This window comes from Giraffa tippelskirchi, chromosome 14 (assembly GCF_054371585.1).
Source record: "Giraffa tippelskirchi isolate mGirTip1 chromosome 14, T2T-mGirTip1v1.2.pri, whole genome shotgun sequence".
Lineage (NCBI taxonomy): Eukaryota > Metazoa > Chordata > Mammalia > Artiodactyla > Giraffidae > Giraffa > Giraffa tippelskirchi.
This window is the reverse complement of record NC_137288.1, coordinates 38,424,758-38,439,419: the sequence shown is the minus strand read 5'-3', so window position 1 is coordinate 38,439,419 and position 14,662 is coordinate 38,424,758. Positions and strand designations below refer to the sequence as shown.

Genomic DNA, 14,662 nt, shown 5'->3' with positions numbered 1-14,662 from the left:
TAGAGCCTGGGAGCCACAGTGACTGAGCCCTTGCACGGAAGCTACTGAAGTCCATGCACCCTAGAACCCATGCTCTGCAAAAACGGAAGCCATCGCAATGAGAAGCCCATGCACCACAACTAGAGAGCAGCCTCCACTCACCACAACTAGAGAAAAAGCCTGCATAGCAACAAAGACCCAGCACAGCCAAAAATAAATAAAATTATATAAAAAATAAAATAAAGGGATAAGTGGTTGGCCCCTATGAGAAGCCCTTGGCAAGCATCTCCCTTACTTGGCTGTAGTCCCCTCAGGGGAAGGAACCTGGTCTTATTCACTCTCACGCCACCAGCACAGCCCAGTGCCTGGGACAGAGCAGGTGCTTAATAAATGGCCTAAAATATTGGGATCAGAAAAACTAGAGACCGGGCTGCCAGAAGCTGCTACACAGGCTGAAAGACTGCAGTTACCCTATGCAAAATGACATTTATACAAGGTCAAGGGATACAGGAATAAAGGGGAGGTCTGGTTACCATAGCAACCCTGTTCTGCCTGAACAAAAGTACTCAGGGGATTTCATTAAGACTTCAGGGAAACAAACAGCCGCCAGCCGCCATGATGTTTCCTGATTCTAACAACAATGGTGATGGTGGAAGGAGAGAGAAGAGCAGGTAAAGGAAGGGAAGAAGGGGAGGAAAGACTGTGTAAATGAAGCAAATCCTTGGACATGAACTAAGTAAACTGGAAGTAATATTCCAGACATAAATTAACACCTTCTCTTTGATAACTCAAGCAAGTGTTTTCAGCGTCTGCTCTCAAACTCTTTCATCACCATATTTGTGCCTTGAGACATTTATTTTACAGTAGGGATGACTGTCACTTTCCTTGTTAGATTTTTTAATTTAGCAAGCAAAAATTATCTTGGCAGTGAATTCCTTGCTATTCTGGTTTTTTGGTTTTATAAACTAATCCATTTTAATTTTTTAAAACAGTAAACATTTTTTTTTAATTTACAAATATATTGGACAAAAAGATGAGCCTCTCTATTCAGGTAAATCTGTAGGTGGAACAAAACACATTCTGACAATGATCTTTAATAATAAGGCACCGATCCTACTTAACACAGTTGAGTAAGAGGGTATGATGGGTGTGCATTAATGAAGCAGTCATTGGTAACGCTGAGGTAGGATCTGCTCTTTTAGATGGTAAACAGTCTCCCCTGATAGAATCACTCATTCACTGAGCACTGAACTAGATGCTGGGAGTACAGAAATGAACTGACACAGACTACCTGGGAGTTTCCTACACACACCTGGGGGACCATGTGCTCAGTTTTGCAAATACAAGAGATCATCTGGTATATGTGGCTATTTATTTACAACTGAACAAAATTAAAAATCCAGTTCCTTACTCAAACCTGCCACATTTCAAGTGCTGAACCACCATGTGTGGCTAGTGACTATCATACAATATATCACAGAACACTTCCATCATCACAGGATAGTCTACTGGGCAGTGCTGGAAAGTGTCCTAGAAAGTGAATTACTGATCAGAGCAAAGAGAGGGGAGGAAGAACAAAAGGCAGAAAAAGAAGGATCTTCCAAGAAACGGAGAATAAGTGAAGAAGCCACACCCAAAAGGCAGGAGAGAAAGAGTAGGAGTTCAGGCCCAGGTGGACGCTGAACTGCTTCAGCTGTGTGAGAGAGAACTACGGAATCCTTTCCATGAGTTCAGTATTGTAACAGGTGCTTGCCACGTCATCTACTTAAGATCAACAACAAAGCCAGATTCTCATTTGCCATACACTTCTTCTCATGACTGTTATCGCCAAGTTATAATTGTGTACTTTCTTTCGTCAGTTTACTAATTGTTTACATACATTCTCATGCATAGGGTAATCACTGACTTCATTTCCTAGCAGAATTAAGGAGCGTGGTATCATTCTTAAAATATGATCCGAGACAATCTGTATGAAAAGAAATTCACTCTAAAACTGGAAACTGACTTAATATAAGTCAAGTTTGTGCTTGGAGTCCAGCACTGTGCTAAGTGCTCTATTAGAATTAGTTACTTTAATCATTTGAATGACCCTCGGGTAGTTTCCTCATCCTCCATAGAGAGACCAGGAAATTGAGGGCCACAGTGGCTTAAAATTTTGCTAAAATTTCCCAGGTGGCTCAGTGGTAAAGAGTCTGCCTGCCAATGCAGGACACGTGGGAGACATGAGTTGGATCCCTGGGCTGGGAAGATCCCCTGGAGGAGGAAATGACAACTCCCTCCAGTATTCTTGCCTGGGAAATCCCACGGACAGAAGTACCTGGCAGGCTACAGTCCAAGAGTCTGCGGGGTCACAAGAGTCAAGGCACGACTTAGCAACTGAGCACATACAGTTAATCACAATCAATCTGTGAATTCAAACTCAATTCAGTCTGATTCCAGAGTCTTCACTTATAACTACCACCTTTCACAAAGTTCTTTTAAGAGGTAACTGCAAATCAAGGTCCACAGTTGCAGAAAAGCAATTATTTCAACTATCCTTCTGACATGTAGTGTTTCCAGCAGAGAAATACTCTATTTTTGGCTTTTAAAACTTATTCTAGATTTAAGTATAGCCAATTAACATCGGCATGCCAGTTTCAGGTGCAAGGTAGAAAGACTCAGCCATATGTATAACATGTATCCATTCTCCCCGAAACCGCCTTCCTGTCCAAGCTGCCACATAACATTGAGCAGAGTTCCCTGTGCTCGGCAGTAGGTCCCTGTTGATTATTCATTGGCTGAGAAATATTCTGCACCTGGAAAAAAGTCGCTCAAGACACTGCGTTGGCTCTCTAATATTGCATGAGTTAACTACACAACAGATGTCTGCAGAGGGCACAATCAAGCACCTCACTCGACAGGAAGATCCCCTGGAGAAGTGCATGGCAACCCACTCCAGTATTCTTGCCTGGAGAATCTCACGGACAGAGGAGCCTGGCGGGCTACAGCCCATGGGGTCACAAAGAGTCAGACACGACTCAGTGAGTGAGGACACATAGGTTTTCAAGTGTCCCCCTCTGTCAGTTTTACACAGAGGACAGTAAACTCCTTGAAAGTAGTTAATGTCTGATGCTTCTTGGAGATCTCCCAGAGCACAGACTTCAGCTGACAGAGTTGGGAAGATTAAATTAGCTATGGAACTCAGGTCCACCAAAATGTATCTTAGGAATGTGCTGAGAAAGACACAAGTTTTACTTTTCAACCCATATATTTTTCTTGTAATAATTTGCTGGTGATACAGGACTATCTTTTCTGAAGTCACTTAAATCAAGAGCAATAGAGTACATGCTCCTTAAGAAGCACCTTTTCTAAAAAAATAACTTTGGTCCAGAATATCTCCACAACCTTAAATCCAAACAAGGAAAACCCTTTTTTTCCCCCTTTTCTTTTGCATCTATATGAGATGATGGGTGTTCAACTAAACTTACTGTGGTCATTATTTCACTATGCTGTACACCATTATTCAGACAGTGCTGTATGTCAATTATACCTCAGTAAAATTGGAAAAAAATAATAAAGACAACAAAAAAATATAAAACCATTCAATTATGCTGGATTATTCATCAGAGGACACACTAATACTATAGGTAGGAACCTGGGGCAGACTAAGCAAACTCCATTTTCTGGCTTAGTAGGATTTGAATAACTAAATGATTATGATTTAATGACTGGCTTTATTTGTGATGTATAGTGACAATATCCTGGTAAGTCACACCATGTATAAAAATTAATAACACTGAGACTTCATTACACAAATAATTCAAATCGACAGAAGTCATGATCTCATGATCTAGTCCCAAATGCAAATTCAGTCTCAAGGTATTTCTGAGATTGACTGCCTTAAAGATCTTCAGATTCCTGCCTACAACACACCAGCTTACTGAAGTTGCGCAGGGAGAAGAAACTTATGCCAAAAATGACTTCTTAACTATTCATTTTGATATAGTAGATTACTAATTGTATTGATGAACAGTATTTAAATGTCACTGTGTGTCCTCTGAGGTCCAAGCTATAAGGTCATGTCTAAATGTATTTAACTGACACTGTTGCAAAGGTAGATGTGATCACCTCATGATTACAGTGTAAATCCTAGTACAAGCACAGTATTCAGCAATAATCCACTTGAAAATCAGGAACACAAACACAACAAAACTCCAGACAACCCAAAAACAGGTCCTGTGAAAATAATTACATCATCACACAGGTCTTTAGAACATTATATTTCATAAAAGACAATGATAAAAAAGTACAAACATTTCCATGAGAAGCAAAAAAAAAAAAAAATGAGAGTACAAGAAATTACTAGCATTTATTTCAGTGCATTTATATAGAAGCCTTTTAGATCTTAATAAATAAAATAATCTTAAGTACACTTCCTTTTTCTGATAAACACTATGACCATTTCAGTTCTCTCATTGGCATATTTGCAAATACAAGATAATAAATCTAGAGTACCAGCATTTGTCTGAAAAGTACACAAAGAAATATAACAGAGACAAACAAAGGCCAAATAAAATGACACACAATCTGCTTTAACTTGTACAGAACCTCCAAAATGAAGGAGAATATTGAACTGGATATTTTTCCATTTTGTTTTAAAATGGATATCAATACCTTGGCTAGGGAAGGAGAATAAGCAAGTTTTAACACATAATTTTGTATTTACATAACATTGCAAATAAGGGGTTTTTTTATGGAACACCTTTTCACAAACTACAAACAAATTTATATTTAGACTAAAAAAATATTCATTAAACCCCAGTTTTGGCAAAGACTTAAATGACAATCTCCACGGTGAATGAGACATAATGTTACAGCAAATGGGTACACTTTTTCCTTTTCTTTTCTACAAACAGGCCCATTAATCATTACTACTTTCTCTAGTCAAAAGGCACTGTATAACTTTCCCAGTAGTGCTATAGGGAGCTCGGAATTATGTCTATCTATATAAATTTCTTGCCTTTGAGACTAAAAAATACAATGCATAAGTTAACAGAAGACGTTTTCATAATTTTAGAAAGGTTTTAATTTGCTTGACTTGATTTGTTTAGAACTGAAATAAGATATTTTCTGTAGACATACCTAGCACAGCACCTAATCAAGTAGGTTATCAATACATGCACGCTAATAAATCCACCAAACTATAGAGATAGTTTGCATTTGTAATGTATTTGTTAATTTTTATGGGACAGAGTTACAGGCTTCCCTGGTGGCTCAGTCAGTAAAGACACCGTCTGCAAGGCAGGAGATGCAAGAAACCAGGGTTCAATCCCTGGGTTGGGAAGATCCCCTGGGGAAGGAAATGGCAACCTATTTCAGTATTCCAGCCTGGAAATCCCATGGACAGAGGACCCTGAAGGGCTACAGTTCATGGGGTTGCAAAGAGTCGGACACAACTTAGGTACTAAACCACCACCACCAGAGTTCTTTTCATACAGGTAATTGGCAAAGCTCTATCACATATATGCAAACATAAAAGTTACTCTTTATATGCAAAAATCAATTTGAGGTCTGCACTTAAAAAGCAAAACAAAAGACAAAAAGCTAACTAAAGAGATGGCTTTCACAGGATGCCACACTGTATCCAAAACTGAAAAAAGCAAAATAATCATGGCCCTCACTTAAAACAAAATTACTAGTAGACTTAATCCAAGAAAATAAGGCAAATACTAGTTGAACAGAATTCTCTTGAAACTATAAAAATGTGTATCAAAATGAGAAGATTCCAAAATGTGGACAGCTACATATTGAAGAGAAAAATATGTTTTCCTAACAAGACTCAGAAACAGCCCCAATTTCCCCCATGACTAAAATATTTAAGTATTATTGGGTTAATTATGCTCCTACACCCCTACCATCTTGTTAGTCATCAACAAATGTTAACTTTTTCAATCTACTTTCTTTCATTTCATCAAATTAAAAAACTACATTGGCTTTGCTCTCAAAGATACACAATTTAAGAACAAATATCTTGCTTTCCAGAAGGTTTGACTTTTCATCAAAAAATGAAAAATATTTTGGAAATATTTCTAAGAAATAAATGTAGAAAATTTGTTACAACAGAGAGCTATCAGTTTTCTCAAAGTGTAAGAATTTCAATTATTTTATGGTTTTGTTTGCAGTCATTTGTGTTATCAATATTTGCCATAGAAAATGACAATTAAAATTAAACTTACAACCTGAGAGATAAATAACTATATCTGTGTCAGGTGAATAATCCATTTTGTTCCTCGATATTGAAGGTTCATTTTATAGATATATAATTTTTTGTTTTAAATTTGTGAAAATATCTTTAGACATTTTAAAGAAATTTTGGTCAATCATAATTGATAACTTTCAAAGTAAGGATACTGTTTGGTTTTGTTATGAAAATGCTATCCAAATTCAAGATTAAGTAATACACTTGATGTCAGGGAGAGAGACCTGTTTTTAGAGAAGTGTCTTAATAAAGCCAATGCATTTAAATGATTGGTAATGTATTTTAATATAATTCTATTAATTTATGTTTTTAGTGAGGAAATTTTAACACCAGAGATGTAATATCTTAAAAGTGAAAAAAATACGCAGAGTTTGAATGAAACCAGCCAACATTAAAAACGGTCCCTTCCAAACTTGAAGTTCTATGAGTCTGATAATTAAACTTACAATCTGCTTTTATCTACTAAGCATTTATCTTCATAAAAATAGACCATTTAATTTTTTATCTAATAGTATAATTCGTTTGTATGTTTTAAGTACTACTGGGTTTTCCATAACTCAATCTTTTAAAAAATTGTTTTGCTTTTTTCTTAAATGAAAATTTTTTTTGGCTCTTCTGAACTGGAAATAATAAAAGTGCTATTCACTGTGAATTAAAAAAATACAGTGTACAACCACACGCAACCTTGGGAACATTTTTTGAGGCATAAAATCCCTGACACTTACACCAGAGGTACATGAGAGACGCTTAACAAAGAGGTCCTTTATATCGGGTCACATCACAACTCTTAAGATTTTCTTAGTAATACTCATGCAATATGCATAAATAATATGGTTGTGATTTAGCAAAATCTGATGAGATTGCAAGCAAGGAAAAAAAAAATTGGTAATTCTAGTAGGAAGAAAAGCTATTTAAGTCCTTTCTTCTTAACCTTAAAAACCCTATGGAAGCAGTGACTTCTTCCACACAAAAAGCTGAAGGTCTAAGCTCAAAACTAGTGTAACAGTGTACTGTATTAGTTGGCTGTCAATTACTGACAGTTCCTTCATTTCACACAAGGTTAACCTTTGTTTAGTGACATAAATTTACAGGGTTTTATTCCATGCAAATAAAAAATGTTTATAAAAGTCCCATAAAGGCATCACCTGTTACATGCAAAACTGTAACACATCTTATTTTTCAACAATTTGAACACATTAATTTACATCACATATGTACAAAATATGTTTAAATGGAAATAAAGCATTCTCTTGAATTAAATTATAGATTTTAGTATAAAATTTTCTCTTCGTAGAGAGCTCCTGTAACTGCCGGACTTAGCTGCATCTGGTCTCTGCGGTGCTCGCCAGGGGTGTGTCTCAGGGTAGAGGATGGGTGGCTGGAAGAAGGCTGACTGCGTACAATGCCACAAATAAACACTGAGAACGCAGGCTCTTCTCACCACCCAGAGCACTGTGACGCATCCATTCACTGACCTCCACTAGGGGCGCGCTCCCAGTTTCCGATCCAGCATTGAGGTCTTGCCATGAGAGCTACTTCCTTTAATAGTCTTCGATTGGAGCTAACTCTGGCATGAGGTTTACAGATATATTTGTATACAACCTATCAACCAGTATTTTTGGCATGTATACTAAATTGTTCAACCCATCGATGTACTGGCGCTCTTTTGAGTATCTGAGTAATTTATACCTACAGCATTAGAGAAAAAATTAACAGAAACATGTTTCAAAAGAAAAACATGAGAGTATGCTCAAGGTCATTCTTATTAGTAAAGCACTTAAAGCTCTTCACAATTTTGGGTTCTTATACATAATTAAACATCCTTCTACACCACATTCTAAATTAGCATTTTTACTAGTCTTAAAATGCTACCTGAAAAATAAATTTTGTACTCTTACAACTTAGATATCCTTAAGAAATAAAATGCATTAGGCTTTATGCTAAGGAAAAACTTTTTATATGAACAATTAACCAGGCTCTTTAATATATAGGGGGGGTGTGTGTGTGAGTATACATACACGTGTATCTTTTCAAAACAAGCTCAAGGACTTCCCTGGTAGCTCAGTGGTGGAGAATCCACCTGCCAATGCAGAAGACATGGGTTTGACCCCTGATCTGCGAAGATCCCACATGTCACAGAGCAACTGAGTCCACGTGCCACACCTACTGACGCCGGCACGCCTCAGAGCCCGTGCTCCACAAGAGAAGCCACTGTGATGAGAGGGCTACGCACCGCAACTAGAGAGCAGCCCCACTGGCCACAACTAGATAAAAGCCCACACAGCCACAGAGACTCAGCGCAGCCAAAAATAATCAATAAATAAAATTATTTTTAAAAAACAAGCACAAAAGATAGAAATATAGATCAATGGAACAAAATAGAAAGCCCAGAGATAAATCCATGCACCTATGGACACCTTATCTTCGACAAAGGAGGCAAGAATATACAATGGAGAAAAGACAATCTCTTTAACAAGTGGTGCTGGGAAAACTGGTCAACCACTTGTAAAAGAATGAAACTACAACACTTCCTAACACCATACACAAAAATAAACTCAAAATGGATTAAAGATCTAAACGTAAGACCAGAAACTATAAAACTCCTGGAGGAAAACATAGGCAAAACAGTCTCCAACATAGATCACAGCAGGATCCTCCATGACTCAGCTCCCAGAATATTGGAAATAAAAGCAAAAATAAACAAATGGGACCTAATTAAAATTAAAAGCTTTTGCACAACAAAGGAAACTATAAGCAAGGTGAAAAGACAGCCTTCAGAATGGGAGAAAATAATAGCAAACGAAGCAACAGACAAACAATTAATCTCAAAAATATACAAGCAACTCCTGCAGCTGAATTCCAGAAAAATAAACGACCCAATCAAAAAATGGGCCAAAGAACTAAACAGACATTTCTCCAAAGAAGACATACAGATGGCTAACAAACACATGAAAAGATGCTCAACATCACTCATTATTAGAGAAATGCAAATCAAAACCACAATGAGGTACCATTTCACACCAGTCAGAATAGCTGCTATCCAAAAGTCTACAAGCAATAAATGCTGGAGAGGGTGTGGAGAAAAGGGAACCCTCTTACACTGTTGGTGGGAATGCAAACTAGTACAGCCACTATGGAGAACAGTGTGGAGATTCCTTTAAACTGGGAATAGAACTGCCATACGACCCAGCAATCCCACTGCTGGGCATACACACTGAGGAAACCAGAATTGAAAGAGACATGTGTACCCCAATGTTCATCGCAGCACTGTTTATAATAGCCAGGACATGGAAACAACCTAGATGTCCATCAGCAGACAAATGGATAAGGAAGCTGTGGTACATATACACAATGGAATATTACTCAGCCATTAAAAAGAATACATTTGAATCAGTTCTACTGAGATGGATGAAACTGGAGCGCATTATACAGAGTGAAGTAAGCCAGAAAGAAAAACACCAATACAGTATACTAATGCATATATATGGAATTTGAAAGACAGTAACGATAACCCTATATGCGAGAGAGAATAAGAGACACAGATGCATAGAACAGTCTTATGGACCCTGAGGGAGAAGGTGAGGGTGGGACGTTCTGGGACAATAGCACTGAAACATGTATATTATCATATGTGAAACAGAACACCATTCCAGGTTCGATGCATGAGACAAGGGCTCAGGGCCGGGGCAATGGGATGACCCAGAGGGATGGGATGGGGAGGGAGGTGGGAGGGGGGTCCAGGAGGGGGAACACATGTAAACCCATGGCTGATTCATGTCAATGTATGGCAAAAACCACCACAATATTGTAAAGTAATTAGCCCCCAACTAAAATAAATAAATTAAAAAAAAAAAAAAACAAGTACAAGAATGTTTACTTTTATAAAGAAAAATGGTATCGACAGAAAATTCCCTTCAAAAGTTTTTTTTTGTGTGTGGGGAGTACGATGCATTTTTAAAAAGATCTTTCATATGTTAAATAACTTTGAAACCTTGCTATCTAAAGATGATATTAAACTTACCGTCCTAAGAACTGGACTTCACCTCGATGGTGATGAGGAATAGACTTGTATTTTCCCAGGTCCCCCTCTGGTCTTGTCACATTATATCCAGCATAGTGAACCCTAAGATACAATATATGGAAATGAAAATACATTAAGAATAAAATATGACATAAAAATAATTATTTGAGTTCTATTTAAAATACAAGAGAATGCTCTAATGTACGTGCTGTAATTTCAAAAGGGCACTCAATGAAAAAAACGGAAAAACACAACATAGGATTTAGGAACCACAAAGATTTTCCATCCCCAAAATCCTTTCCTGGGATAGAAAGTACAGTTTACTTAACAGAAAGGAAATTATTAGAAATTCCAATTTTAAGTAATTGGTACCTCAACATACCTATTCCAAAGGTCATCGTCTTCCCCTCCCCAGCCCCAGAAGGCATTAGGAAAACCATTGATCTTTCTGAACTGTTCCACTGTCAGTCCACTTACACCGCCAAAAAACTCTTTATAAGGAAGACTACAAAAGAAAGCGGAAAACAGCGTTCTAAAAATGAAATCAAGACAGTTTGCCATATGAAGTCGAGTTTTAAATCTTCTACGTGCTTTGCAAAATATACCTCTATTTCCATATAAACAATCATGTTGATTTAATCTTATTTTTGGAAATATAAAGCACACCAAGAAACAAAGCATCTTCATATTCTAGTGAAATAGGTACACCTAACTGTATTACATAAAACACTTGTGGTAACCGAAATTCACTATTTAGTATTGTTACTTTGTAAGACTCAAAACCTAGTGTTCAAAAAATGGTCCATTTTCACACCAAAAGTAAACTTGATCAAATACATCAAGAGCTGCTACTGCAATGTTAGATGTTACCAACCTAATTTCCAAATTAATTGATCTTAATTTATTAAATACATTATTATATAGATGAGGATAAATATAAACTAGTAAAAGCAAGTCTAGCATTTTATTTGGAAAAAACTAGCTGCCTGTTCCTGCAATGCTCTTCCAAGATACCCTACCAACCCTGGGATTAGTCTGTATGCTAAGTCGCTTCAGTTGTGTCTGACTCTTTGAAACCCTACGGACTGCAGCCCACCAGCCTCCTCTATCTATGGGATTCTCCAGTCAAGAATACTGGAGTGGGTTGCCATGCCCTCCTCCAGAGGATCTTCACCATCCAGGGATTGAACTCACATATGTTCTGTCTCCTGCACTGGCTGGCGGGTTCTTTTTTTTTTTTAATTATTTTAATTGGAGGTTAATTACATTGCACTATTGTAGTGGTTTTTGCCATACACCGACATGGATCAGCCATGGGTGTACATGTATCCCCCACCCTGAACCCCACTCCCACCTCTGTCCCTCCCCACTCCATCCCTCAGGGTCATCCCAGTGCACTGGCCCTGAACACCCTGTTTCATGCATCGAACCTGGACTGGCGATCTATTTCACATATGGTAATATACATGTTTCAGTGCTATTCTCTCAAATCATCCCACCCTCGGCTTCTCCCACCGAGTCCAAGAGTCTGTTCTTTATATCTGTTTCTCTTTTGCTATCTCACATATACGGTCTTTTTTATCATCCACTAGTGCCACCTGGGAAGACCTAGGATTAGTCTAGGTAGATAAGATGACTTTATTCATTAGAAATTAGTATTTTCAAACAAAAATTGAGAACTCTTCATTTCTATGACACTCATGATTATCTTTTAGCAAGAATCTTTATTAAAATTTATTAAATTTTAATTTATAAGATTAAATAATAATCTTTAGTAAAATTTAGTGAAAAAAAAAAATACCACAGATTTTTTACCAGCTGAGCCACAAGGGAAGCCCAAGAATACTGGAGTGGGTAGCCTATCCCTTCCGCAGCAGATCTTCCTGACAGAGGAATTGAACTGGGGTCTCCTGCATTGCAGGTGGATTCTTTACCAACTGAGCTATCAGGAAAACCCTAGTAAAAATCAATTCCCCTGAATTTAATGTGACTCTAGCAGATTGACCAAAATTGAGTTTCTAGAAGTGCAAAGAATTAGATCCTGAACCAGGGTGACCTTCCCAAGGTAATGCCAGACTTGGATTTCTGATACCACAGTAAAATGGAGATTTTCTAATGATGACACTGACTAATTTTAAAAACAAAAAGCACTCTTTTCTCATTTCTGAGCTGATTCGCCAGGTCCTATCACAGAGACTTTCTGCTTCTCGAGCTCTGCAGGTCAGGTAGCAGGTCAAACAGTGATGGAGCCATCACCACCCTGTTTGAACTCTGCAGGTCGGGCAGCAGGAGAAACGGTGATGGGAGCCAACATCTCCCTACTCCAGGCTATTTTCTCTACTCTCCACTTCTGTTAGTCAATGAAAACTGTGATCTCTTTCCCAGATCAGACGTGCTTGCTTTAATGTCAATTTAAGTTTACTGTCACAGCTCCAATGATGGTGTCATTTCAACGGATCTCCCGTCACAGAACGGAAAAAAACATTTCTTACTATTAAAGGCAGGTCAAGAAAACACAGCTGCAGAAGAAAATGGGTTGCAGAAGAGAGGGCCTTCCATGCACTGGAAATCCCCAGAGGAGGGGAACACAGGGGAACCAACCTGTGCCCTGCTCCTACCTGGGGCAGCCCAGCTCCTGGGAAACTGCAGAACCCATGGATGGGCTCTACTGCTTCCTGAACAAGGAGACCCGCGTTCAGAAATGCACGTCCTGGGACAACCAAGCCCTCTAACTGCTAAATGTAAGAGCCAGAAACTGGGTCCACATTTCCTTGACTGTAGAAACCAGGATTTCTTTCCTACCACCCCATGCTGAAACCTGTGTGTGAGGAAGCGCTGGGATGACAAGTGACTCTATGTACCAGCTCCCTGTGAAGGTGGGCTGGAGTGACAGGGAATCTCTAGGCTCTTGGGCCCCTTCAGATCCAGGCACATAATGCTGCTTCCATTTTAATGATATAATTCTGCAGGTATGTTGCGCTGTATCTGGCTTCCCAGGTGGCTCAGATGGTAAAGAACCTGCCTGCGAAGGCAGAGACAGCAGGTTCAGTCCCTGGGTCGGGAAGATTCCCTGGAGGAGGGCCTGACAACCCACTCCAGTATTCTTGCCTGAAGAATTTCATGGACAAAAGAGCCTGGCGGGTTACAGCCCACAGGGTTGCACAGAGTTGGACATGACTGAGCGCGAACACGTTGCACCATATCAGAAAGACTGCCATTACTTACATATACATGTATTTATCCAGCTTGGCTGCAAAGTGACGTGGCATTTCTCCACATCCATAATAGTTTCGGTCATTTTCAGGTAGGTGATCCACATCGTGGAAGATGACACAGTCCCAAACACTGTCTTTCATGGCCTCTTTGAAGCCCACGTTGAAGAGCATTGCTCGGTTAAAAGGCTGTGTGCCAGTCTACACAGAGAGAAAAACAGAAATGTACTCAGGCTCTGCCATGACTTTTTTCTGTAGCTTTCTAACTTGTTGAATCATGGTCAAATAGTAAAAACAAATACATCCAAATCAAATAGATAACATAGTAAACATGCTTTAGGATTATCAAATATACTGTTTGAATTATTACCTTATTATATACTTTGGTAACACACAAGAAAACACTATTATTATCAAGTCCATTGGGAGATCATCACATTTATATAATGATGTAATTCATGTTTCTGTTTTACTTCAAATACATCAGGATATAGGTTATTTATGACCAGGAACAAAAAAAAAAAACAAAGCCACTGAAAATAATACAGGTTGTATTTTTTAGTGAAGCTTTCCATATGGTATCAAGACTAAAAGGAGCAGGAAATACAGTGACTCAAGAAGCAGTGACCCTTCTCTTATATAATAAGGCCAGGGAGGGCTAACTTTGTATTGCTTATAATAGACACAAAGGTATTTGTAGAGACAAAAACAACTGGAACTTATTATATAAAACCAAACTACCTTTATTATAACCATTTTCAACTCATATCTATTGAATGGGTGATGCCATCCAACCATCTCATCCTCTGTCATCCCCTTCTCCTCCTACCTTTATACTTTCCCAGCATCAGGATCTTTTCTAACGAGTCAGTTCTTTGCATCAGGTGGCCAAAGTATTTATTGGAGCTTCAGCATCAGTACTTCCAATGAATATTCAGGACTGGTTTCCTTTAGGATTGACTGTTGTGATCTCCTTGCAGTCCAAGGGACTCTCAAGAGTCTTCCCCAACACTATAGTTCAAAGGCATCAATTCTTCGGCGCTCAGCTTTCCTTATGGTCCAACTCTCACATCCATACCACAGCTTTGACTATCTGGACCTCTGTCAGCAAAGTAATGTCTCTGCTTTTTATTTTATTTTTTTAATTAATTTATTTATTTTAGTTGGGGGCTAATTACTTTACAATATTGTAGTGGTTTTTGCCATACACTG

At 38.4% G+C, this 14,662-nt stretch overlaps 1 protein-coding gene across 11 annotated transcripts in view; it reads right to left on the bottom strand.

The window, feature by feature from the left end:
• Window positions 1-14,662, bottom strand: part of B4GALT6 (beta-1,4-galactosyltransferase 6) — a 117,481-nt gene that overhangs the window by 34,870 nt on the left and 67,949 nt on the right. For 6 of the 11 annotated variants that reach the window (XM_081562645.1, XM_081562647.1, XM_081562648.1 and 3 more), the window contains 4 exons: window positions 13,464-13,651; window positions 10,621-10,743; window positions 10,239-10,340; window positions 4,224-7,906 (listed from right to left, as the gene is read on the bottom strand). In XM_081562645.1, the coding sequence (XP_081418771.1) occupies window positions 7,759-7,906; window positions 10,239-10,340; window positions 10,621-10,743; window positions 13,464-13,651 (561 nt within the window). In that variant the 3' untranslated portion in view covers window positions 4,224-7,758. Of the gene's footprint in view, window positions 1-4,223; window positions 7,907-10,238; window positions 10,341-10,620; window positions 10,744-13,463; window positions 13,652-14,662 lie in introns of those variants that run through there. The other 5 variants (XR_014074824.1, XR_014074823.1, XM_081562646.1 and 2 more) reach the window with 2 other exon arrangements.